Genomic DNA, 25297 nt, shown 5'->3' with positions numbered 1-25297 from the left:
TTTAAATAGATGCAACGTACATGCATCAATTTTCCTTTTATCTATTTCCTAGGTGAGTTTTGGCAACAAGATAGAAAACAAATTAGGGGGAACGACAAAGAAACATCACTGCATGTGATGTAAGAATGGCTCCTCAGCTCCACATTTTATACTGTGACTAAAGGGAATATTCCCATCCATCTTTGGGGGAAATCTAGATGTGCATTCAAGGAAAAAAAAGGTCCATGTAATTTTGAGGGAAGCAAAAAGTTTCAATACAGCAAAACTCCTTGACTAGGAAAAAGGGTGTTCATCACATACATGGTGACAGACATGAAAGGCTGGGCAAAACAGTTGAAGGGTAAAAGCATTTTGAGAAGGGTAGTGACATTTCTCAGTGGCGTTTCAAACATCCTCATTTTTTCAAGTGAAGTACAACTGAAAGGAAGTTAAGGTTCATACTATTATGGAAAAGCCCAGTCTTGTGTCTAAGGAACACTCTAGATTCAAAATTGCTTTTTGGAGCCTTCTCCAGCTTCCTCTAACATTTTGGCAAGAAAGCTGGAACTTGGCTAGTCGAACACCCACACACATAGCTTTATTCACAAACAGCTGACACAGCATGGCACAGCATGGCATGAATCAGTGTTTTAAAAAAAACAGCTCTGGAAGGTGATAATATCAACTCATCTCAAGTACTTGCTATTTACAGCCAGCCACCTAGATATGAAACAGACTTAGTGGAGACGGACAGAGGAAGCGCCAGATCTTTTCCTGGCAGGAAACAGAAAGGTGATTGATAATATTTCCCACAAATGCCAAGTTTATATAGACCATCATTCTAGTAATCAGGTTGAGTCCCTGTGGCATGTCGAAGAGGTAACCGCACATGTCCAGAATTATGAGGGGGGGAATTGTTTAGGTTCAGTTGTAAAGGTCAGCCCATTATATATATGAACTCAATGGAATAAGCTGTCTGGGGAAGTTTAGAATTCCCTTCCTTGGATTTTTTAAGCAGACTTTTTTGGGGGAAAGGTACAAACTGGTTGAACTTGCTACTGGGTGCCTTCCAATTTGCTTACAGTTGCAGAAGCAACACTGGCCATGCTTTTATTAATTATTTACTCTTTCAACAACCAGACAAAACAAAAAGCCACCAGTCAGCTACAGCTTCTTACATCTGAGGCAATGAGCTTGCTATTCTTAACGAAATAGAATATACTCACTGACTCAAATTAAAATCCATCAACAATCTGAATGCAAACCCTTAACTACTGACTTCTATGAAAGAGTAATAGTAGTAAAAATGAGGGGGCTCCTTACAAAGCACAACATGTCCTGAGCTAGACAATTTGTTAAGCATAGCTGTATGTCTGGGGATACTGAAATATTCTCACACACATCTCCAACTTCTTTGACCGCCCTTTCAGTCTTCTGTGAGCCTCTGATGGCCCTTATCTTTCAGTGGAAGATAATACTGCCATCTTGTATTACTGGTAGAAAAGCTCAGAGGACAAGGGGTTCTTTCAAACAGAGACATGAACAGAAGGAAACAATATGTCAAGAGTAAAGCTCGGGAGGAGTACAAACACCCATCTAAGTGCAGCGTGAACAAAGATTAATATTCAGGTGCAGAAAACATCACTATTAGAAAATCAGCAAATATTTAATGATGGAATGAAAGATGCCGTTAAGAAATAGGCAGCCACAAAAATGACAACAGGTTCAGGTAGTGTAATGTCGTCTCTCTGCCACCTTTGGACCAAAGCCCTAAAGGTCAGTTTCAATTAAGATAGTATAGGTTTCTAGCAGAACCGTTTCAGGGGGAAAAAGGTTTCTTCATCTTCACATTTCTAGAACTTGTATCTAGAACTTGCTCTCTAAAGAAAGGCGGAGGGGGGGAAATGAAAGCCACATGAATCATATGACAGAAATCTTCCCCCAACCATCTTGGCAGTGCAGATGTACAGCAGAGGATAAGGAACTACAAAAGGCAATCTGTAGCAGGCATTAAAAGTTACCCTGTCACCAGTGCTGAAGCACCACAATATTGCCATTTTGAAGAACAGTCAGATAAAACAATACATATGCATGCATACACACACATGCGCGCGCGCACATGGACTCTATGGCGAACCATATATGTTGTAGGCCCATGCTGTGTGACCCATGTTCCATCTTTTTTCTCCTTAGGCTGCATCGAGTGCCAATATTTAAGATTTTCCTGTAGCTGGGCTGGGAATATGTCCAAATGTTCCTACATCAGTATTGCGGCAACACTCACAATATCATCTCTCATGTGTACAGGCCATTGGATGAGGGGTTCTCCTCCAAGTTCTCCAGGCTTCAGAGGTAAGCCTGGTGAGTATGAAGAGCAGAGTCTTTTCAGCTGTAGCACCTTTGCTGTGAAATCTTTATTACTTATATTTGTTCACTCACCTGTGGTTTTCACAAAGCTGGCACACACACACACACACACACACACACCACTTGTTTGTTTCAAAAGGCTTTTGGGGTGGCTGGCTTGCCATGTCTGATATGAACACAGAAGCATAGAGTTGGAAGGGACCTCACAGGCCATTTAGTCCAACTGAAAATCCGCTACTATAGCATCCCTGATGGTGAGCCATTCAACCTCTTAACAAAGGAGCTCTAACAAAGGACCTTCCAAGGCAATCTGTTCCTTGGAATAGCTCATACCATCAGGAGGTTCTTTCTATTGTTTAGTCTAAATCCTTATTCTTGTAATTTGGACCCATTGGTTTGGGTCCCACCCACTGGAGCAACAGAAAACAATTCTGCTGCATCATCTACGCGACAGCCCTTCAGATATTTGAAGATGGCTATCACATTGCCTCTTAATAGTCCCTTCTGTAGGCTAAACATACCCAACTCCTTCAACCTTTCCTCATAGGACTTGTCTCCAGGCCCATCACCATCTTTGTTACATTTCCCTGGACACATTCCAGTTTGTTTATATCCTTAAACTGCAGTGCCTAGAAGTGGATCCTATAGTCTTACCAAAGCGGAATAGAGCAGAACCATAACCCTATTCAGGCATTATTGACCTGTGTACGCTAAACATGTGAGAAGGGGACGTGCACTTGATAGGTGGGTGTTCGAGCGGGGCGGGAGCGGCAGCCGGTCTTTCGACCAGCTGCCGCCGCCGCCATTGCAATAAAAGAAAAAAAAAAGTCCCCTGATAGGCTACGTGACGATTCACGTAGCCTATCACGGCTAGATTTGCAAAGTCAGCCGTGATAGGCTACGTCAATCGTCACGTAGCCTATCACGGGTGACTTTAAAAAAAAAAGCACGTACGGATAATGGCGGCCCCCATAGGGAGCCGCCATTCGCGTTCCTTATTTGGTCGCTGTAGTCTACGTAAAGATTTACGTAGACTACGGCGAAAATAAGGGCAAGGGGGCGTTTTTTGTTTTTTTTTAAACTTTCGAGTTCGCGGCCAGGCGAGGCGGGAAGCCTCCCCCCGGCCTGAACTTCGAGGGGGAGCAGCGAAGCGCCTCCCCCCCACCGTGAACATCCTTCGAGGACAGGTAAGGGACTTTCGTCCACCCCTAGATTAGGTGAGGGGATCAGAGCAGTGGTGAACACCTCCCTTGAGGAGGGAGCGATGCCATCAGCTCTTAAGGAGGCAGTGATAAGACCACTCTAAAAGAAGCCCTCCTTGGATCCCCAAGTTTCGAACAACTTTCGCCCAGTCTTGAAACTGTCATTTTGGGGCAAGGTGATTGAGCAGGTGGTGGCAATGCAGTTGAAGGTATACTTGGAAGAAGCCGATTATCTAGATCCATTTCAGTCGGGCTTCAGGCCTGGGCATGGGACAGAAACGGCCTTGGTCACCTTGGTGCATGATATGAGGAGGGCTTTGGATAGGGGCGAATGCTCCTTCCTTGTTCTCCTCGACCTCTCAGCGGCTTTTGCTACCATTGATCACGGTATCCTCCTGGGCCGCCTGGAGAGGTTGGGCATTGGAGACATCGTATTACGGTGGTTCCGGTCCTTCCTCTCTGGCAGGTACCAGAGGGTAGCACTGGGAGAGGAGGTGTCAGACCCGTGGCCACTCACGTGTGGGGTGCCACAGGGTTCCATCCTCTCCCTGATGCTATTTAACATCTATGTGAAGCCGCTGGGGGCTATCATCAGGAGGTTTGAGGTGCGGTGTCATCAATATGCGGATGACACACAGCTCTACCTTTCGTTCAAATCCTCACCAAGGTTGGCCATAGAATCTCTGTCCAAATGTCTGGAGATGGGGAATGGCTGGATGTGGAGGAATACGCTGAAGCTGAACCCTGACAAGACCGAGGTACTTTCGGTGGGAGACAAGAGTAGGTTGGGGAACGATGACCTGCTGTTGATTGGGGTACGGCTAACTTTGAAAGACCAGGTCTGCAGCCTGGGGGTCATTTTGGACTCCCAGCTGTTCATGGAGGCTCAGGTGTCAACCATGAGCCAGACAGCCCTGTACCAACTCCATCTGATATGGCAGCTGCGCCCCTACCTTCCTGACCATCTGCTCCCATTGGTAGTACATGCCCTGGTCTCCTTTCGTCTAGACTACTGTAATACGCTCTACGTGGGGTTACCCTTGAAGATGGTTTGGAAGCTGAGGCTTGTGCAGAATGCGGTGGCTCACCTGATTAAAGGCAGCCACTGGCGTGATCATATCACTCTGGTGCTGAAGGAGTTGCACTGGCTACCAGTTGTTTTCTAGACCAAATTCAAGGTGTTGGTTTTGACCTTTAAAACCCTATACAGTTCCAGCCCAGCGTATCTCAAGGAGTGCCTCCAGCAATACCAGACAGGCCACTCAACAAGATCAGCCTAGGATGGCCTTCCCTCTGTCCCATCAGCCAGGACTTCTAGGCTGGTGAGGACGAGGGAGAAGGCTTTCTCTGTGGTGGCCCCCACTCTGTGGAACTCCCTCCCTAGGAAACTCTGCCATCCCCCTTCTTTAATGAGCTTCCGCCATGCATTGAAAACTTGGTTGTTCAGGCAGGCATTTGGGGTGGGGTGGGGTATTTTTAGAAATATGATGTTTTAATGTGTAGTTTTACTGTTTTAAACTGTTTGTACTGTTGTACATCGCCCAGAGTGGCTAGGTGACCGGCCAAATGGGCAATTAAGAAGGTAAATAAATAAATAAATAAATAACCATGCCCTTCAACCCTGTAATGGCCTTTGGCCCAAAGGAGCATTACAGGAGTGAAGGGAGTCATAGAAAGAACTGAGGGTTTCAGCTATGGATGGAAAGAGACTGGACACCAGGTCTACCCACTGAGGAACAACAGAGTAGTAGACCTGGTATACAAATTTCTCAGAGGCTATATCTATCTTGGTAGACCTGGTGCCCAGGCCTTATCGCTGCTCAGTCACAAGACCTACTAGAAATGGTAGACCTTTCCTCTGAGGCTATCAGGGCTTCTTTAAAAAACTACACACAAAATGTACAGTTCAAGGAAAATATGCAATTCCAAAATAACATTGCTGTAGTTCAAAATTCCAGCCACACAAAAGTTGTATTGTTAAGCTGATATATAAAGTGGCTGATAACAATGCGGAAAGTAAACTGAGTAGTCCAGGCTCTTCTAGAACCCTACAACCTGATCAAGCATACTCATTTTTCCTTCCACTGCTAAAGACACTCCCCACAGATTCCACTGCTACTCTCTATGGCTGCCTTCCCCAACCTGGTGCCCTTCAGATGTTTTGGACTTCAACTCCAATCAGCCCCAGCCAGCATGGCCAATGGTCCGGAATGCTGGGGTTGCAGTCCAAAACATCTGGAGGGCACCAAGTTGGGGAAGACTGTTCTAGAAACTATTCACCAATGTTTCCAAGAACTTCATCTTGGAAACATGAAGGAAATCATTCTAGGATGAGTCAAGTGAAGTTGTTAACGTTATGATAAAGTCAGTAATGCCATGTCGTATACAATATAATATCCTTAAGACAGCTGTACTGTGTTGTGCATTTGGGCTTTTTTCCCCTTGTTCCTATGTGTTTTTTTTATCCCTCACTCCAAATAAACTTTTGTTAGAGTTCATAATGCTTTTTGAATATAACACTCTTCTGCATTAGTGCTGTTCAATTCTCAGGTCCTTCTACTGCTCTGTGTAGGCTTCTAAATGTCATAGAATTCTGAATGTGATACTAAGCTACAAAGAGCACACACAAAGAAAGCACACAGGTGTGTTCAGTGCCAGCTGTGATTCCATTCAGGGTTTTAGTTACCACCAGCCAAAACTCTAACAGCGCTAAGGTTTTGAAAGCTCCTATCCAAGGTGCTGGACCCATTTTGGGGATAGGGCAAAGCACTTTGGATAGCATCATTGGAGTTTTTGGCTCGTGGTGACTAAAACCCTGAATGGCATCACAGCCCCTCTGGAACTGGAGTCACCAGCCACCACTGAGTGTGTTTTAGGGGTGTGTGCTATGCATGCAAATTACAACCACAAACTGCTATGCAGCTCCCCACCCCCTGAAAATTTTCAGCGGATGCTCATGGTCAGTTGGCAGGTAACATTTTCAGCTTGGTTTATGAAGCCACGAAAAAGGGCCTGCACACCCCTCCCTTCTCCTCGCCGTCTCTGCTGGCATCAACATGGAGATTGTGGCTTGTTTAAACCAGAGTTCCCAGTTACATTCCAAATAGGGAAATCTGGTTCAATGTCAGTTTACTAATCGGCATTACTAGGGATGTACAAAAGTTCCGCCACGGATCTCGGGGATGCCGAATGCCAGCGCATTCAGCCCCCCGAAATCTGTGGCGGAACGGCCCCCGCCCCCCCCCGGGATGGGACTTACCTTAGGCGGATCTTCCTGGCGGCAGCGGCAGCTCCAGTGGCGGTTCGGTGGTGGTGGCTGCGGCGGCCGGTCTTCCGACCAGCTGCCGCCGCCGCCATTTCCAGGTTAAAAAAAAAAAAAAGTGATAGGCTACGTAAAGATTTACGTAGCCTATCACGGCTAGATTTTTAAAAAACACCGTGATAGGCTACGTAAATGTTTACGTAGCCTATCACGGCTGATTAAAAACAAACAAACACGCATACGCAAATGGCGGCGCCCATGGGCGCCGCTATTTGCGTTCCTTATTTTGGCACATCTTAGTCTACGTAAACATTTGCGTAGACTAAGACGGCGAAAATAAGGGGAACGCAAATAGCGTAGCGTCTACGCTATTTGTGTTCCCCTTATTTTCGCCCTCTTAGTCTACATAAATGTTTCCGTAGACTAAGACGTGCCAAAATAAGGAATGCAAATGGCGGCGCCCACGGGCGCCGCCATTTGCATATGCGCATTTTTTTGTTTTTGTTTTTAATCAGCCGTGATAGGCTACGTAAACATTTACGTAGCCTATCACGGCTGACTGCAGGGACGCAAACGGCGGCTATGGCCGCCGCCATTTGCGTCCCTGCTAGCCAGTGGCCGGATGTCCGGCTGCTGGAGGAGCCGGCCGGCGGCTCCGCAGAATCCCTGTGGAGCGGAGCCTGCCAGCCAGGATTCCGGGGGGAAGGAACAGAGCGCCCCCCCCCGGCCAGGATTCCGGGAACGCCTCCCCCCCAGCATCAGCATAATCCGCGGAAAGGTAAGTACCTTTCGTACATCCCTAATTAAGCCAAGATCAAACCACAATCTCCATGCTGAAGCCAGCATCTAAGAGGAGGGGAGAAGCAAATAAGGACCATGTGGTTCTCAAGCTTGTTCTCCGCTTCATAAACCATCGTTTTTAAAGCTAGGGAAATTATGTCTGAACCAACCTAAAATGTACATCTTCCAGATGGAATCAGATAATAGGGTACAGAAATAGGGTACAAATTTAGTAAAGGTCCTATTCTACAGCACACTTCGTTTAATGGCCAGTAAAGATATGTACAACATCTGGGAATACCTATGTGTTAATGCCATTATTTATCTTTTCAACATAGAAATGAAGCAAATAAGCAATGTATCCATCTGAAGATGGAATTCCAGTCTAAACATAACTCCAGTTTCTATAAAATACAGAAAAGGATTGCTAAAACTACAGAATGAACATGTTATAATATAAATCCAAGCCTTGTAAATTTAATCCAAGGTTATTTGTCACTCCAGATCTCTTTACTGTGATATATGACTTAGTTACTAAGGTTATCACAGCACTATCCCAAAGTTGCATAGTACATAAAACATTCAAGTTAACAATGCAAGGAGGTTAACTCCCAAAGATAACCTACTATCAGAGGGTTAAACCAGATGATAGGCCTCTGTCAGCTTCCAAGGAGCTATTGATGATTCAATCAGTTTGTTTTGAAGGTAAAGTACAACAAAAGGGCACTAAACTTATTCAAACTGTCAACAGACACTATCTGGAATGTTGCTTGCAGGTAAGTAATTTTGGGTGTTTTAAGACTATTATCAAACGGCAATGGCTGCAGAAAGAGACAGCTACTAATAAGACAGAATGCAGCCATCATGAAACACTTTATGGCAGGCACAGGGATCTATAAATTGCATGACATATTGCAACTGCTTTCAACTTATAAAATTGCTAGTTAAGAGACCACTGCTTAATGAAAAAGGATCCATCTAAATTTAAAATTCTATGTATAGAATATTTTATTTTGGCTAAGGGAGTGAGTGCATACGCATTTTTAAGCATCACTCTGAATTCACTTCAGAATTCTGGAGACTGGTGTTATGAGGCTTACCCTTCTTTTCAGAAATGTGAAAGAAGGTTGTTATCTGCAGTGGTTGGGGAAAGCAAGGAGCTCTGAAGAGAGGAAAAACAGATATCCCAGGAAAACCTTTAAAGGCCTATTTATCTCTGACTAGGAACCTCTGCTAGTCTACAACATCCTTAGAAAATTGGATATGCATGGAGTGCAGTCAATTCAGTAAGTTTCATTCTGCAGCAGGTCAGGGAAAGGAGGTTAGATGTCAGTAACAAAGACACTGCATTAACATCAACCATCCATTTATTCTTTTTTAGGCACAGAAACAGGTACCTCAGTCAGAACTTTTCCTGGTTGCCAGCTCTACAAACTGTCTTCTGTGTCCTTTGGAGCTTGCAAATATTTCGGAAGCATTCATCCCGGAGTACACAGTGTGTGTGTGTACACAGATAGGTGTGTATGGCATTGCTTATCATGGCAAAATAATAGCATTAAGGATACTAATTTTAAAACAATTTAGTACTGAAACTGCCAGGTTTCACCTAAACCTTCTACTGCCAAAGGTTAAGGTTCTCATCCATCTCTGAGGCAAATCTGGAGGACCTTGCTTGGACAAAACATGTATAACATTTATATGAATTGCTTTTCCACAAGCTCAAAGCAGACTGCAATGTATAAAATAACTGTTTGGGTGGTGTAACCTCATACCTTGGATGGGGTAGGGGAGGGGAAGAGAGAAGGAAAGAGCATTCCATATCAAGACATTTTGAGCAAAATTGAGTTTTACTAAGAACGGCAAGTTTTTTCAGGGAAGTTCCATACATCCCTAAGTTATCAAAAACTTTTACTTGCAGCAAAATTTCAAGACAAATCTGGAGGGACCAACTTCAGGAGTTTTGAGGGAAGTTTAAAAAAAAGGTCTGACAATTTAGCACATTTCAGGGGGATTCACATACTCTATTTTGTGCTTCTTTACATTTCAAAAGAGTTAAAACTCTCTGAGTTGTATCTAATTGGTGTCCCACTACAGAAGATAAGCTCTTTGATCCCATAAGGTTTCTGCAAGCAGAACAGGGAGGGTGATAATTTTCAGCAATTTCTCTTTCCCCTTGCAACATCCTGCACCCCCTACCCCCCTGTCTGCTCCAGTATGTTGAACCAGGTGGGAGATAGGACAGGGGGTAGGGAAAGTAGCTAAAAATCACCTCCTAATCATCTCATTTATATCACAAATCTGTGAGATAGATTAGACTGAGAAATAGGTACTTGCCCAAGAATATGGAATAAGCTTCACAGCCGAGTAAAAGCCCAACACTTGACTATACCACAAGTCCAACACTCTAACACTGAGTGGAAATCCAACACTGTAAACCAGGGATGGGGAATATCTGGCCCTCCAGATGTTGTCAGAGTGCAACTCCTGCCATCCCTCAGCATTGGTTATGAAAGGCTCGGGCTGACGGGAATTCAGTCCAACAACAACTGGATAGCCACAAGTTCCCCACCCCTGCTCTAACTACTACATCACAAGGGGAATAGGAGATATACACTGAAAAATGTATTCTTTTGGAAATACATCCAAGTGTCTTTAGTGGGAAAACCAGACTGGACGGGACTCTATGGCCCCCCTGGCAAAGGTGAAGTACAGGCTGAAGGGGCAGGATTGAAGCTTGAGATCGATAGGCATATGGTCAGGAACACCTAACTACTTAGAATGAGTTCAAATCTCCAGGGCCAGATGAACTGCATCCTAGAGTAATAAAGGAACTGGCAGAAGAACTCTCAGAACCGCTGTCTATTCTTTGAGAAATCATGGAGGACAGGTGAAGTGCCAGATGACTGCAGGAGGGCTAATGTTGTCACTATCTTCAAAAAGGGTAAAAAGGAGGAACCTGGGAACTACAGACCAGTCAGTCTGGCATCAATCCCTGGGAACATTCTGGAGCAGATGATAAAGCAATCCATCTGTAAGTACCTTGAAAACAATGCAGTAATTATTTAAAGCCAACATGGATTTGTCAAGAACAAATCCCGCCAGACGAAGCTGATCTCATTTTTTGATCAAGTAACCTCCCTTGTGGACTGTGGGAATGCTGTAGACATAATATACCTCAACTTCAGCAAAGCTTTCAACAAAGTGCCCCATGATATCCTGATGAGCAAACTAGCTCAAAGTGGACTAGATGAAACAATGATCCGGTGGATCCACAGTTGGCTACAGAATCGGACTCAAAGAGTGCTTGTCAATGGGATCTTCTCCAACTGGGGAGAGGTAACGAGTGGGGTACCACACAGCTCAGTCCTGGGCCCAGTACTCTTCAACATTTTTATTAATGACTTGGAGGAGGAGGTGCAGGGAATGCTGATCAAATTTGCAGATGACACAAAATTGGGAGGGATAGCTAATACTTTGGAAGACAGAAAAAAAATTCAAAGTGATCTTGATAGGCTGGAGCACTGAGCAGAAAACAACAGAATGACATTTAATAGGGATAAATGCCAAGTTCTGCACCTAGGAAAAAGAAACCAAAGGCACAGTTACAAGATAGGGGATACATGGCTCAACAACACTACAAGCGAGAAGGATCTTGGAATTGCTGTAGATCACAAGCTGAATAGGAGCCAACAATGGGATGTGGCTGCAAAAAAGGCAAATGTTATTTTGGGCTGCATTAATAGAAGCATTGCTTCCAAATCCCAGGAAGTACTAGTTCCCCTCTACTTAGCACTGGTTAGGCCTCATCTGGAGTACTGTGTCCAGTTCTGGGCACCACACTTTAAGAAGGATGCAGACAAACTGGAGAGGGTTCAGAGGAGGGCAACAAAGATGATCAGGGGACTGGAAACAAAGCCCTATGAAGAGAGACTGAAAGAACTGGGCATATTTAGCCTTGAGAAGACTGAGAGGAGATCTGATAGCGCTCTTCAAGTACTTGAAAGGTTGTCACAGAGAGGAAGGCCAGGATGCCTTCTCGATCATCCCAGAGTGCAGGACACGGAATAATGGGCTCAAGTTACAGGAAGCCAGATTCCGGCTAAACATCAGGAGAAACTTCCTGACTGTTAGAGCAATACGACAATGGAACCAATGACCTAGGGAGGTAGTGGGCTCTCCCACACTGGAGGCATTCAAGACGAGGCTGGACGGCCATCTGTCAGGGATGCTCTGACTTGGATTCCTGCATTGAGCAGGGGGTTGGACTCGATGGCCTTGTAGGCCCCTTCCAACCCTACTATTCTATGATTCTATGATTTTGTGACTTCACAGAAGTGACAAGCTCCCTTAGACCCCTATTGCCATCATAGGAAATCTCTTGTACATTTGATATAACGTGTGTATATTAAAAGTAAAATTTAGTGTTATGGCAATTCAAGTCAGCACCTAGCACTTGAGAAATTTAATATCATTCATGTGGAGCACAAATATAAGTAAAGTGCTGCTTCATGGTTTTGGAAGGATTGAATCCCATAGGTGAGGAAAGGTAGCAAGAATTACTTCCCCAAAATTTGGTATCCCCAAAATCTGGGATTGTAATTAGGTATGTGGGCCAAATATTTTAGCTGAGGCTGTATGTGAAAGTTAATAAATTGTAGCCTTTAGAAAGTCCATAGAGAAAGAAGGAAAAATAATCAATGTAGCTGGAAGAAGTCAGAGCAGCCCAGCAAAAACATAAACAGCATAAAATATCACAACAGGTGGACTACATATGTACCTGGCAGTTCAAGGGAACAACAAACACTAAAACTACATAACACACCTCCTGTTTGCAATTTTTATCTTACCAATAAAAATAAGTAAGGTCACCTATGTTAAAAAATACTTTGCAATATATTTTGACCCAGAACATTTTTCAAAAGACCAGTAATAACATGGTTCATGTTTTCACTGCAAACAATAGACCCCACAATAGACAGAGTTTTGCTAGTACAAGACAAGTAAACAAGCAATTATTGTGTTGATGCTCTGTGACTTTGATCTCTTGGTCATGACCTTTGCTTTCTGGAGATCTTCAAAGCAGAGACTGCAGATGAGGTTATTTGGCATTTAGGCTCCTTTGCTAGTCATGTTACTTTTTGTCAATATTGGAATTTGGTGGGTTTTTTTACATTAGATGTTTTAGTTGATGTTATTTATGTTGTTATATTTTGTTTTGTAAATAGCTTTCTGAGTGCTTTCAATTCTATTCTGCTGACCACAACAAATTATTTAATTTCATTTCTTAATAGCAAATGATAACTAATTATTCATAATCAACAGTAATACAATTCATGTGTACAATTTTCATTGGTATACTGAATCACACACAAAATAAATTAATTAAATTTGATACCTTTATGAATTTCAGAAAATCCAAAATATTGCTACTGTTAGGTTGCTATCTTCTCAAATGCATATCAGATTTCTAAAAGAGGTATCATATTTTCCTCCCCATACCTTTTCTCATTTATAATGTTTCTCTTAGATTGTAACTTGTTAATATAAATTAATTGCAAATTGCCTTGAGTATATTGGCAGACAGGTTGTATATTAATGGACTATACAGATGCACACATATATATAAAATACAACATGATACATGTCTGTTTTGTTACTAAGGGTGCAATCCAATGCAGGGCAGGCAAAACGCAGAGGGGATCTTCTCCTCCATGCTCCAGCTGCCCAGCATTAGCAGCTAGACAGCCAATTTCAGCTGTCTAGCTGGAGAAGGGTGGTGGTGGGAGAGGCTGGCTGGCATATAGGAAGCATCATAATGATACTTCCGCCATCCCCGCCCCTCCTCACCTTCAGGAACGCCACTTTTCCCCCTGCTCCACGATGCTCTTACAAGCACAAAGCCGGAGATGAACCGCGCCTCTTATGACGTGGCGGAGATGAGGGCGGGGAGGTGGTTTTCTGGGAACTGACTTGGGAGTGCTGAGGTTGGTTCCCAAAAACCAAATAATAACCAAATATGGCCATGTAGCCGCTGTCTCGCGGTCATAGGATTGTGCCCTAAGTCTCATTAAAGTTATTGATGTTTGAGAAATGATGAAAATGTAGGTGTTATGTTTTGGCGTTTTAAAAATTGCATAACTAAAATTCTAATCTATCTATCTATCTTTCTGTCTGTCTGTCTATCTAGAGATAGATAGATAGATAGATAGATAGATAGACAGACAGACAGAATTGGAGGCACAGTAGTGCCTCCAATAGATAAGGCAACCAGTTAAAAAAAAAAAAAGGATTCCGCCATGTTAAATGAAACTCAGGGGGTGGGTGGGTTATTCTAACCTTAATAAAATTGAAATGGTTTCACCAGTCTTCCTGAAAATCGCATGTGCCAGACAGAAATGTCTACTTTACATAACCTGAGAATTTCAGGAAGACTGGGTAAAGATTGAGGGCGAAAGGGAAGTTAACAGAAAAAAAAATGCTCAGTCAGGCAGTTTTGGCACCGAAAACATGTGTTGGCAACCGTTTGTGTCCATCATTTGCCAAAAAGCTGGAGGCTATATATGAAAAACATATATATTTTTTCTTATTCCCTTTCTATTGTAGTTGGTGGAATGGATTATTTTTAAAACTCCATTTACTTATTTTTAAAATAATTTTTATTGGTATAATGAATTCCTATGAGATTTCATAATGCGGCACTTGGAATGTTGAGGAGGGGAATAACTGCCATGTAGAGAAAAAGCAGCAGCAGCTAACTGTGTGTTAGACAAGCAATCCCCTCAGCATGACCAGACCCCACTGCTTCTGTTTACTGGTCTGCACTCCTAGCCATTCCCCTTCTTCCTCTGCTCCCCCCTTTCCCCTTAACTCTTTGGGTTACTAAGGTCCCTTTTTGCATTCAAGTGCTGGGAACAGAGGGCTTAGGAGGAGGCTATGGCATGGAATGGGAGTGAAACTTTGCTTCATAAGGAGGCCTGTCTTTCCTTGAGGGCAGAATGTTTTGCTGCCTGGAGTTGGAAAAGCAGGCCATCGTGCTGACAAAGCTGTGGTCAAGCCATGGAACAATGGAGCAGCGTGAGAAAAGGTTACATTTGTTACCCTCTGAAGCTTGCAGCTCCACGAGTCCGAAGTGTTCCCATGTACCCTGATCAGGCCTAGAGTAACATCAGCTGCCTAGAACAATCAGAAACTGTCCCTGCAGGTTTCTGCCCCCCACCCCACCCCACCCCCATATGTCATTCAGAACCAAATTTTCCAGTTAGCAAATACAGAAAAGAGCCAATCAAAGAGCAGAAAATTGAGGGTTGTCAGGGGATTCAAGGAAGCAACAGCACCCTGTGAAAAAGACAAAAACCATGTTTGTTCCAACCCGGCTTGCTTGATTTTGCTTAACTTTGCTTAACTCTGAACTTTATTAGCAGATTTTGATTTGTTTCGAGAGTTTGTTGGGTTCTTGCCTCCCTTTTGGGAGAAGAAGAGTCCTCTTTTCTTTTTTTGAACAGGTTTTCTCTTGGCTTCGAGACTATTTTGGACTATCTTTCCCCAAGCCAGTTTCTCTAAGCCAGGCGCCTGGCGCCTGAGCAGCTCGGTGTAGTTTTTGCCTGCTATTTTATTTTGCTCATTGGTGAAGCATGGGCTTCACAACACTTTTCGATTTAAAATATTGTCTTCACTCTCTACCTGGAAATTTTCCCTACCTGGAGTTTGTTGAGTTCTACACTGTGGATTCTAGGAGAGGTCTCTTCCAATCTTCCTCTGGGTCCACAAAAGCCTGGTCTTCAGACCTCTGCTTGGGATCTGCAGAGGTAGCTTAATTCCGCTCACCACCCTCTTGCTTTTCTCTAAAAGTTTGGACCATACTGCTGTATATAGCTGAAAGCTTCAAACACTGCATTTAGCTAGTTTGGATTGGTGGAAGTTTAAGTACAGCTGAGCTAAGAGCCACTGAAACTGCTGCTGGGCTTACTTGGGCCTACTAACAGTGTTTCAGGCCTAATAGCATTGGGCCTACTGAGCCTACTAACATTGTCTTCTTCTTCTTTTAAATAGGCCTTAGAGGGATGGGGGAGAAATCCTCCACGGGCCCCAGTGAGGCTGGATTCAAAAGAATCCCCCCCCCCCGGAGTCTGTGGAGGATTGGAAGATTTACCTCTGCCTCCTGGAGGAATCCTCGCCAGCCGGATCCTCCCTGCCGGCCGGCTCCGGAGTGCCAGTAATACGGCCACCATTACCGTATTGCTGGATGGGCAGATTGACTGCGGACGCAAATGGCATCCACTACGCCATTTGCGGCTGTAAAGGCCTTAGTTTAAGGTAAATGCAGCCGTATATGGCTGCATTTACCTTAAACTAAGGCCTTTACGGCCACAAATGGCGTCCCGGATGCCATTTGCATCCACAGTCATTAGTCCCCTTCAGCCAGTGATACGGCATGGCGGCCGTATCGCTGGCACTTCGGAGCTGGCCGGCAGCTCCGCGGAATTGCCACGGAGCAAAGCTAGCTGAAGAGGATTCCAGAGGGAGGAATGGATCGCCTCCCCCACTGCGGACACCCCCTGCCCCGGACTGGCAAGTAAGGGATTCGTACATCCCTAGGCTTTAGCAAGAGTTAAACTGTAGTGCATTTTGCATAGTGTACCCATGTATTTTCCTTGTAATCATTGCATGTTTCACATGTTACTTCTGTATATGATGTTCTTCTGCATTTAATTTTCTTTATAAACCATATCTTAAGACTTCTCGTGTGGCAAGATTTCATTTCTTTAACTACTTAAAAGGGTATTCCCTGTTTTCCTGCTTAGGTTTTAAAATACATTTTCAAACATATAGAACTTTTAGATAGCTTTTTAGATAGTACGATTCCTCTAGCAAAACAGTAAAGTTCAGATGCTTCAAAAGGCAATACAGGACCAGGACAGCGTGGAGCATCTTTACTGGTCCGAGGCACTCCATCTTCCCAATCTGGATTTGGGACCCAGGAAAAGCATGGGTGCATGGAGGGTAAGTTGTAAGCAAGCACAATTTGTGACATTGCACATCATGACTGATGACGGGGCATGTCAGGTAAAGCATCAGCCTTAGCTTCGAATTTTCTGGCTTTGTGGAGTTTGGACCAAAGTGAGATAGCCTTATCGTCTGGTCTTTTAAACTAGCAGGGTTTTTTGATGAGTGTGTGTGTGTGTGTGTGTGTGCGCGTGTGTGTAGGTTACAGTGTTGCTGAGAAAAGTTTAGTTAACAGAAAAACACTTTGGTTTCCCTTCCTCACACCTTGGGCCATGATCCTGAGATGTCCTTTTGCTGTATGCAAGCGCTTACAACAGCTTTCCCCAATCTGGTGCCCTCTAGATGTGTGAGACTACAACTCCCATCAGAGTGGCTTGGCAGATGCAGTATATACATTATGGAAATAAATACATAGATTAGCTTGCAAAAAGGAAGAACATCCAAGGCTAGTCCTATGGGAGAAATGGGAGAAATGAAAGCAATAGGGTGTAACATGGGCTTCAGCGCAGCCAGGTATGGTATAAATCAGAATCAAATTCATTTAAAAACCTATTTTAATTAAGAAAAATGTCAAAGATAATTCGAAAAGAAAAAAAGCATCAGATTGAAAGAATAATGTACATGCATAAATGCATTCTTCCCATTTTTGGCATGATGGTTTACCATAAATGTGACCTAATCTTTAGAAAATGTTTAATGTTCTTTTTAAAAAATCAACATTGTGCATGCAAATCCAACAACAGACATGATTGTTTTGATGTATGGCTGTGTGACATATTATAAATATTACATCACACAACCACAGAGAATGTCACTCAACAACTTTTTTTTTTCCTAGACAGCATTAAATGAACCATGGATTCTTGCCTCTGAATAGCTCCTTTAAGGAACTACTTTTGCTTAAATGATTAATAGGAGGCATATTGTCAGAAAAATGTACTTAAAGTGAAAAACAGTAAACTGTAGAGATATCATTCATTTTTAAGCAATTCTGCGGTGAAACATCTCATAAATTTACATGGTGACACCACTATTAGGCTCTTTGTAAGCAGGACAGCCAGCATGCTCTCCAGTTTGGGGTTAAGGTGATGGGAAAATATTTTATTCAATCTAGGCCACTTAGCAAAAACCAAGAAGATACATTTATGCACAACTCAGAAGTTGGGCTTGTTGGAAATTCTGGTTTTTTTTTTAAATCTCTAGACTAAAAATAGTTTTACATATATTTTTTTAAATGTCTGAAACACTGAATATGGAACGGCCACTACAGATCAGGTTGTGAGTCTGCCAGCTTGCTAAACATTAGCTCAACTAACAGCAGATTTAGCACACAAAAAAAGGGGGCGGTTAATCCCACAGCTACCAATTTATGTCTTTTCTGGACAAGCCTCATTTCAGGTTTTTAATAAGTTGTCTTCTGAAGGCATTAATGTACAGATCAGCATGTCTCATGTCCATGAAAGGTGCAATCATCTCAGAATGCATGTGTGATATACCAGAAGTGATATTTATCTCATTCACAGGTAGGTAGGTAGGTAGGTAGGTAGGTAGGCAGGCTTTTGGCTAAACTTTTAAGCCAGATTTAACTTGAGAACAACATGATACATTACAGTTATGTGGAAAACACCAAGCATTTCCCCCTGAAATTTGCCATCGTATTTTGAAGAGCGGATTCACACACACACACACACACACACACACACACTCATCACTCAGTAACAGCATCACATCATCATGTACTGTCTTGCACCTTACGTCATCTGATTACTTGGTTCTTTGCTGCTGGTATTGAAAATGCAGCTCTATATTTAATTGCTCCCTCCACCAAAGTGGATCACTTTCCTGTGTCCTGATGTTACAGTGTTGTGTGTTTCCTCACCGATGGCAACCACTTATGTGGGACAGGGGTGAGGAAATACATAATGCTGTGACAATAGGTTGGCTTAGATCAGCTTCCCCCAATCTGGTCCCCTTCAGGTGTTTTAGACTTCAACTCCCATCAGTCCCGGCCACCATGACTAAGAGTCAGGAATGCTGGAGGTTGTAATCCAAAACATCTGGAGGGCACAAGGTTGGGGAAGCCTGGCCTAGATGTTAAAAGGGAGAAATTAAATTCATGGTTGCTGATACTTGACAACTTCCATGTAATCACTTGTGAAAATGCATGGGATTGATGGTGAGCTTTTGATTCAGTGGGAATTGCATGGAATCACCAATTGCATGAACTAGTACTTCTATATAGGGTTTATAGAAGGAGTTTCTGCAATTTGCACAGTCTTGATAGCTCAAAGAAAGGCTGGGTCTGTCTGTATAGGCCCTGCATGGGACTGAAAATTCATATAATTGAATAAATTTTAGCAAGGCATGTGCAGGAAAGCTTCTCAGTGGATTGTGTCCCATGGCTCATATTTGTCTATGTCTAACTCTGCCATCCTTAATAGGTCTAGTGTTGCCAAGTTTCAGAGGGTTAGCCTTCTTGTCAGGGTCTCCATAAAAATGACAAAAATGAGTGAAGGGTCAAAATCAAGTGGTGGCGAGACTATTTTCTGCTTGGCTTGAGACATTTTACTATTTGTTTTGCTCCCCCATGTCCATCTGGCTCCACTCATGAAGCTCAGCCAGAGTCTTCTCCCCACACAATAGGTGATATCTTCCCATCCCACCAGCCACCAGTAAGCTCTACTGTACACTCCCATTGGATCCAGCTCCTTAGCTCCCATATTTGAGGTTCAGGAAACCTGGCAACCCTAAATGGCTTCCTCAAACCTGAAGTGGCCACCTTACCTTTCCTCATAAAAGGGCCTCTGTAATGAATGGGGGAGCGGGGGAGCGGGAGCGAAAGATTTTGTAAATTCTACACACATGCCTCCCAAATCCCTGAAATCTGGCCTGTGTCTTGAGTTGTAGCATACGTTAGGTTATTACTTCCCATAAATTGTTTTGAAGCTGTTCTACCTCAGCAGCCATTTAAATTTGACTGAATATTTTATACCTCAAAACCAACTACATTTGCAACCCAAGATACTAACCTGTACCTTTGGTAGTCTCCCTCATCCTTGTCTTTGCACACCAGCTCATTTGGGCATGCTGTATTTCCCAGCAAACTCAGGTACTCCAAGGAAGGCACTACATCAAACAAGTGATCCAGCAGGCTCTCCAGTTCTGTTATGTGTTGTCCAAGGTTATGGGTTAAAGATTTAATGACATTAATGAAAGAAAGGCTTTTAAATTAGTTGCAACAGTCCCACTCCCCCCACATCACACCTACTATAGTATGGCATTTTGGGAAATGTAACATTAATTGTTCCCAAGGTAAAGGGGGCTAGATCCAAGTCAGTTTCTTGGCAGAATCTCCCACCCCCTTTCCTCCTCTTCTTTTTCTTTCCTAGATGACTCTCCGCAAAACATTAAAAACTTTGACAAAATGATGGATGTTGTATGGGGAAATGGTTAGCAATTGCTGAAGCCATGAAACTTTTCCAACATGGCAACAAGCAGTTACTTTCACAGTACATTCATCACTAAATATATTACAGCCCATTGGAAAAATGAGTTTAAAATGGAGTCAAATAACAGCAGGCTGTGAGTACTACCAAAAGCAGAAATGCTGTTGGTGGCACCACATCATTTAGTTAATTATTACAAATAGGCAGAAATGCTTGACCAAATCTTACCTCAAGAAGCCTGGTACTACCATACTACAGCACTGCAGTATATGACACACACACGACTTCAAAGTGGGAGGAAACTGTAAGATCTGCCACTGAAATGGTTGCACAGTGACACATGCAATCTTGGATGCTTACACCTGAAAGTGATTTCATGCATTCACTGCACAGATATCCACAGGACAAGCTATAGAAATTAACAACCATTTGAAGGCAAATATTTCTATAACTAGAACTGAGCTGGATTTTCCTAAGCTTGGCCTTTCGTGTCAAACATTTGCATATTTGACAGGGGAGTCAAGTTCAAGGACTCCACAGCTTCCCGTGGTTCAGGTGCCTACTGAGCTTGTCATGTGTAGCTCAGCTCCCTGAAGCCTTACCTCTACATCAATTTTAAAAAGTACCAATCTGGTATTGGGGTCACATATACTCCAAGAAAGCCATACAAATAACATACCTGCTAGAAGTTAATAAGCATGACACCATTTGAAAGCAAAAAATAATGTCTTTCTGAAAATTATCCCTGTTCCATTAAAACAGTATTGTTGCACATGAGGCATTGCAGTCAATAATACCCCATAATGCAAAGTACAAAAACCTACAGAAATAATATATGGGGTCTAACTGACCACACACTTTTTAAACATAAAACGTTGTGTCATTAGCATACATAACAATTGCACAAATCTAAGGGTGCAGTCCTTATGAGCTGTGAATTACCACTAACAACAAACAATTTCACAGCGATTGCAATCATATCACACCCTACCTGAGCAGCCTATGTTCAATCACCACATTTGGTGAACACCGGGTGAATTTCTGGTTCATTTGTTTGTTTCAATGTGCCAAACAGAGTCAGTTTTTTTCTTAGCTAGTTTCTTGGCTAGTGGCACACTGGTGAAAAATGATGTCAAGGGCTCCTTGGAGGTCTCTCTCAGTCTAATCCAGTAGCCAAGTCCAGACACAGACAAAGGGATTCTTTTCAAAGCTTTATTCCTCCTTTACAACTTAACAACTCTACTATTAGCAACTAGATATGAGCAGCAGAGTACCTATGCCCTAAGTTGAAACAGTTGGTCCCCATTTGAAAGGGAATCACTGGCAGACCCTGAACTTAAGGGCTAGGGAGAGTCCCTCCCCTTTTCCCTTGGATCCTCTGGGCGCAGCCGTTGTTTGCGCGCCAACCGGGCACTACGCCTCCTTTCTGCGCCCTCCATTTGGCGCCGCTCTCTGCGTCGGCGTCGCGCGTCCATCAAGTCTGCTTCCCGCACTCTGTCACTCCCAGGACTGCTATCTAAGCTAGGAATGCCGGTGGGAGGAATCTCCATCAGCTGCTGGCCCTGGGAAAGAGGAGCGCGCTCCTCTCCCAGGAGCGACTCCTCTTCCTCAGAATCAGAACTACTCTGGGATTCTATGGGCTCAGTGTCCACCCTGACAAATGATCAGTTATTGTAGTCCATCTGGACCCATGTAAATGCAGTGTTAGTTTATCAACCACTGACTGACCTACATTTTGAGCTGCTGGGGCACCCTTATATATGTATCCACCATCCCAAACATATGTTGTATTGGAATTGCAACACAGCCAGAATTTTATGCCATATTTTGCAAGTTTGGATGTCATATATTGCTTTATTGGGTACCTTCCACTGAATGGCACTAATTGTTAATAAATTGTAACATTCCTATATGGTCTGAAACACTGTGGAAAAGTCTCACAGTTAGGCCAAAGCCACCCCCAAAGCCAAATTAGTAGGTTTAGCACAAAATGATCCATCCTAGATCACTCGGAAGGATATAACACGGGGCTGGGGGGTGGGGGTGGAGGAGTTAAAACTTCAGCTTTGTCAACAGGTTTTCTAAACATGAGCACTACTCCCCCTAATGCCATTTGTGGTGATATTAAGATAAGTGAGTAATTTGTTCATGACAAAAATATTGTTTTTCAACCTCTACGTTCCTTCCCACAGAAAATGGACTGAACACATTCTAGGCTAAGCATCTATAGGCATGACAAGTGACTAATAACTTTAAACAGCATTTGGCAGGGCTATGCATTTTATGTGCATGGTTTTTCAGTTGTCCCTGTCACTCCAATAGGGGTAGAATTGTCCCCCTAAAGCCATAAAAGTAAAAACACCTATTATCCACTAAATTAAGAAAGGGGGCCCTTGAAACACCACATAGCAGTTGACACCTTGTCACTTCTGAGGAGTACCTGAATCATGGTGTTGTGGAAGACTGACAGATAAGTTTTTTCAGTGTTGTTAGGGTGCAGCTGTTGATGGAGGGTTAAAAAGAAGCAAGCAAGCAAACAAACAATCCAGCCCTTTGGCACTTCCTGCTCAGCTCCCTACACATCCTTCTTTGCATCTAGATTTTGGATTTTAAAAACAGGCAAAGTTTAAATAAAATTGCAGAAGAATCTTAGAAAAACTGGGTTTTCTGTAACAAAGAAATCAAACCTAGAAAAAATGCTTGGATTTATAATGCATTTCATGTGTTAAAATCAACAAAAATATTTTATCATCATCCTTACATACATTAGCTCAACTATCCTTAAAATAAGGGTGATTGGAAAGCTGGCATCATTAGCTATGTACCAGAGATGCCAGGCAGAAGCACAGAGTTCTTCAAAGGGTCGGGTAGCAAGTGATGGGCAAGATGGTTCCCTGCCTGGGACCCTGAGGAGCCACTGCCAGTCAGGGTACTTGCTACTCTGCTAGAGAGAGACCAAAAGGCTGACCTGGTACAAGGCAGCTTGCTATATTCCTGGAATGTCGCTTGTCTAAGGCAAATCAGTGAGTTCATGACTGGGGTGAGATCTGAATCAGGGATGTCCCAGCTCATGGTGTAGCCAAAATGCTACACAAGCTAGCTAAATAAATAAATAATAATAATAATAATAATAATAATAATAATAATAAATAAAGGATACAATCCTTGGATGCTCTCTATCAAATACTATTTATATTAATTTCCATACAGTTCATAATACATAATACAGTTCCATACATAATTTCCATACATGCAAGGGCAACTTTTTCTAAACAATGGTATGAATTACTTGTTTAAACCAACAATTCACTCTTTTATTCATTCATGTCTAGAACTGTGTGCCACAATTATGATGTAGTTATCTTAAATGCTCAGGTCTTTTACGTTGCTTGTCCCCAACTTTATGTTTTCCTGTTATCTTTGTTATCTCTTGCAGATGAAATATACTCCATTGCTTCACCTCAATAACTGAAGGGCAGCGGCATCACCACAGGACAGAAACAGAACTTTTGCCCTTTAAGACCTACCCTTCACTATGTGTATTCCATTTGCAACTTATTTGCAGTACCCAAACAAGCAAACGTGGAAAGCTATTTAAAAAAAGAGCCATATGGTAGGGATGTGCTTGTGGCCGTCATCATCATCATCATCATTTTCCAGATACTGGGCAAAACTATACCTGTTCTTTTTTTGTTCTTTTTTCATTTTAGTTCAGCTAGAAGGGGCTCCAAATTTGGTCTGAGCAACTGTGGGCCTGAGGGGGTTCTAAACCCTTTCCCCGTGGTCCATTTTCTGAGAAACATTGTGCTTCCCAAGCTGCTCCCTCACTCATACATGGAAAGATACTGGACCCACATCTTTTTCCATGCAGAGAGAAAAGCAGCATGGGGAGGGTGGTCTTTAGCAGATAGTCTGCAGGGAAAATGTTAAGCATCCCTCCACTCAGTGGTTTCTTTATGAAATTTTTAGCCTCCTGCTTCCATATTAAAATCAAAGTCAGGAAACACTTCATGTGCCTGAATCTTGTCTAATTTGGCCCACTTTCTATCCCCTTCTTAAGGCTTTACTGACAAGTTTTTATGCTCATATACAAACATTCCAGCAAATACATCCTAAGACCCATTTTCCCCCTTGCCTGTAAAACTATACCACCTCAGAACCAACCTAATAAGGAGAAATAAATCATTTCTGTGAAAGCTACAATGTGCTAATTTCTGTTAAAACACATTGTTGAAATGTCCACTTGTGTACCAACCCTTTTATACAACCTAAAAGACAAGTTTTCACTGACCCACACAATACCTAATGGCCACCCTCCAAGGTTTCAAATCCTTTGTTTAAAAAATCCCACATCTGTCAAGTGCTACTTATTTTACTTGGTGATTCCACATGGCTACTTGCAAGAGTATGACATATAGGAAGTTTAATCTGTGTATAACTAAGTCACTCTTGGCTCATCATGTCTGTCAAGGGGATGAGGAACTAAGCATCCCAGAGGGCTCCTGTCTCCATTCTCCCCCTCCCCTCCAGATGACAATAGCTTGATGGAACTTAAAAGAGTTGGGAATAGGACTGGCCCAAGACTTTTTACTGCCCAAGTCAAGATGCATGGTACCCAGAGCAAGTCACATTATTTTGAAACCTGCAGCAGAAAACTCATAAGTACCTCTCACCTTCCCCAACAGTAAAAATACAATAATAATAAACAATGTGCTGCTCTTTCATGACACCCAAAGTCAGCTGCCTGAGGTGGTCACCTCTCTGCCAGTAGCAGAGAGAGGTTTCTTCTACCACATCCTCACATCTCAGCCATGTAAACAAGCCTCTGTTCCACCAATCTCTCACCGCTCCTAATTCACCCACCATGCTACTCCTCTGTTTATCAATGAAGCATCCACAGCAGAGGCTCCAAGGATTGTTTTAAACTGGTCCCCAGAACAGCCACCATAGGGTTGCTACTAGGCTGAAGAGCTGAAAGGCAGAGGAGCAGGAAGGCTATACTTTCATTTTCCCCATCCCTCCATTCTTAAAGCACTTCTAGAGTATTCACGGACTAGAAGTTTGGTAGGGCCCAGAGATTGTAATGTCTGCCTCATACAGACCTGATATTAGAGGACTTTGGAGTTGTACAAATATGGTCTTGTCCTTTTTAAAAAAGGAGGTCTGTACAGATATCCCAAAAACATAAAATAAAAAGATAGTTTAAAATACTCAAATTATCACAGATTTCTCATCGGACTTTCCTTCAATGCCAACTT

General features: G+C 43.0%; 2 protein-coding genes across 9 annotated transcripts in view; one reads left to right on the top strand and one right to left on the bottom strand.

The window, feature by feature from the left end:
• The window catches only part of LRMDA (leucine rich melanocyte differentiation associated), a 1351091-nt gene that overhangs the window by 624632 nt on the left and 701162 nt on the right, over positions 1 to 25297 (bottom strand). For all 6 annotated transcript variants that reach the window (XM_084845214.1, XM_084845217.1, XM_084845216.1 and 3 more), the window contains one exon: positions 19623 to 19757. In XM_084845214.1, coding sequence (XP_084701340.1) covers positions 19623 to 19757 — 135 coding nt within the window. The remainder of the gene's footprint in view (positions 1 to 19622; positions 19758 to 25297) is intronic.
• Positions 1578 to 24716, top strand: LOC146350567 (uncharacterized). Of its 3 annotated transcripts, none has more exons than XR_014789314.1 (4): positions 1578 to 1755; positions 2173 to 2331; positions 8972 to 9107; positions 23476 to 24716. XR_014789314.1 is itself a non-coding variant. In XM_084845221.1 (4 exons), the coding sequence occupies exons 1-4, from the start codon at positions 1693 to 1695 to the stop codon at positions 23477 to 23479; spliced, it is 324 nt and encodes a 107-aa protein (XP_084701347.1). In that variant the 5' UTR covers positions 1651 to 1692; the 3' UTR covers positions 23480 to 24716. The 3 variants fall into 3 exon arrangements, 1 of the variants encoding a protein (XP_084701347.1); XR_014789313.1 differs by having other exon boundaries at positions 1582 to 1755; positions 2173 to 2340; XM_084845221.1 differs by having other exon boundaries at positions 1651 to 1708; positions 2173 to 2340.

This window comes from Heloderma suspectum, chromosome 3, assembly GCF_057233095.1.
Source record: "Heloderma suspectum isolate Gila_16-S chromosome 3, 16-S_ref, whole genome shotgun sequence".
NCBI lineage: Eukaryota > Metazoa > Chordata > Lepidosauria > Squamata > Helodermatidae > Heloderma > Heloderma suspectum.
Note: the sequence above shows the minus strand (reverse complement) of the source record. Positions and strands in the feature narration are given on the sequence as shown.

Coding starts and splice junctions, on each gene's coding strand:
- LOC146350567 (XM_084845221.1), top strand. Junction 2,341..8,971: donor AGGCTTCAGAGGTAAGCCTG/GTGAGTATGAAG, acceptor ATTCTTTTTTAG/GCACAGAAACAGGTACCTCA.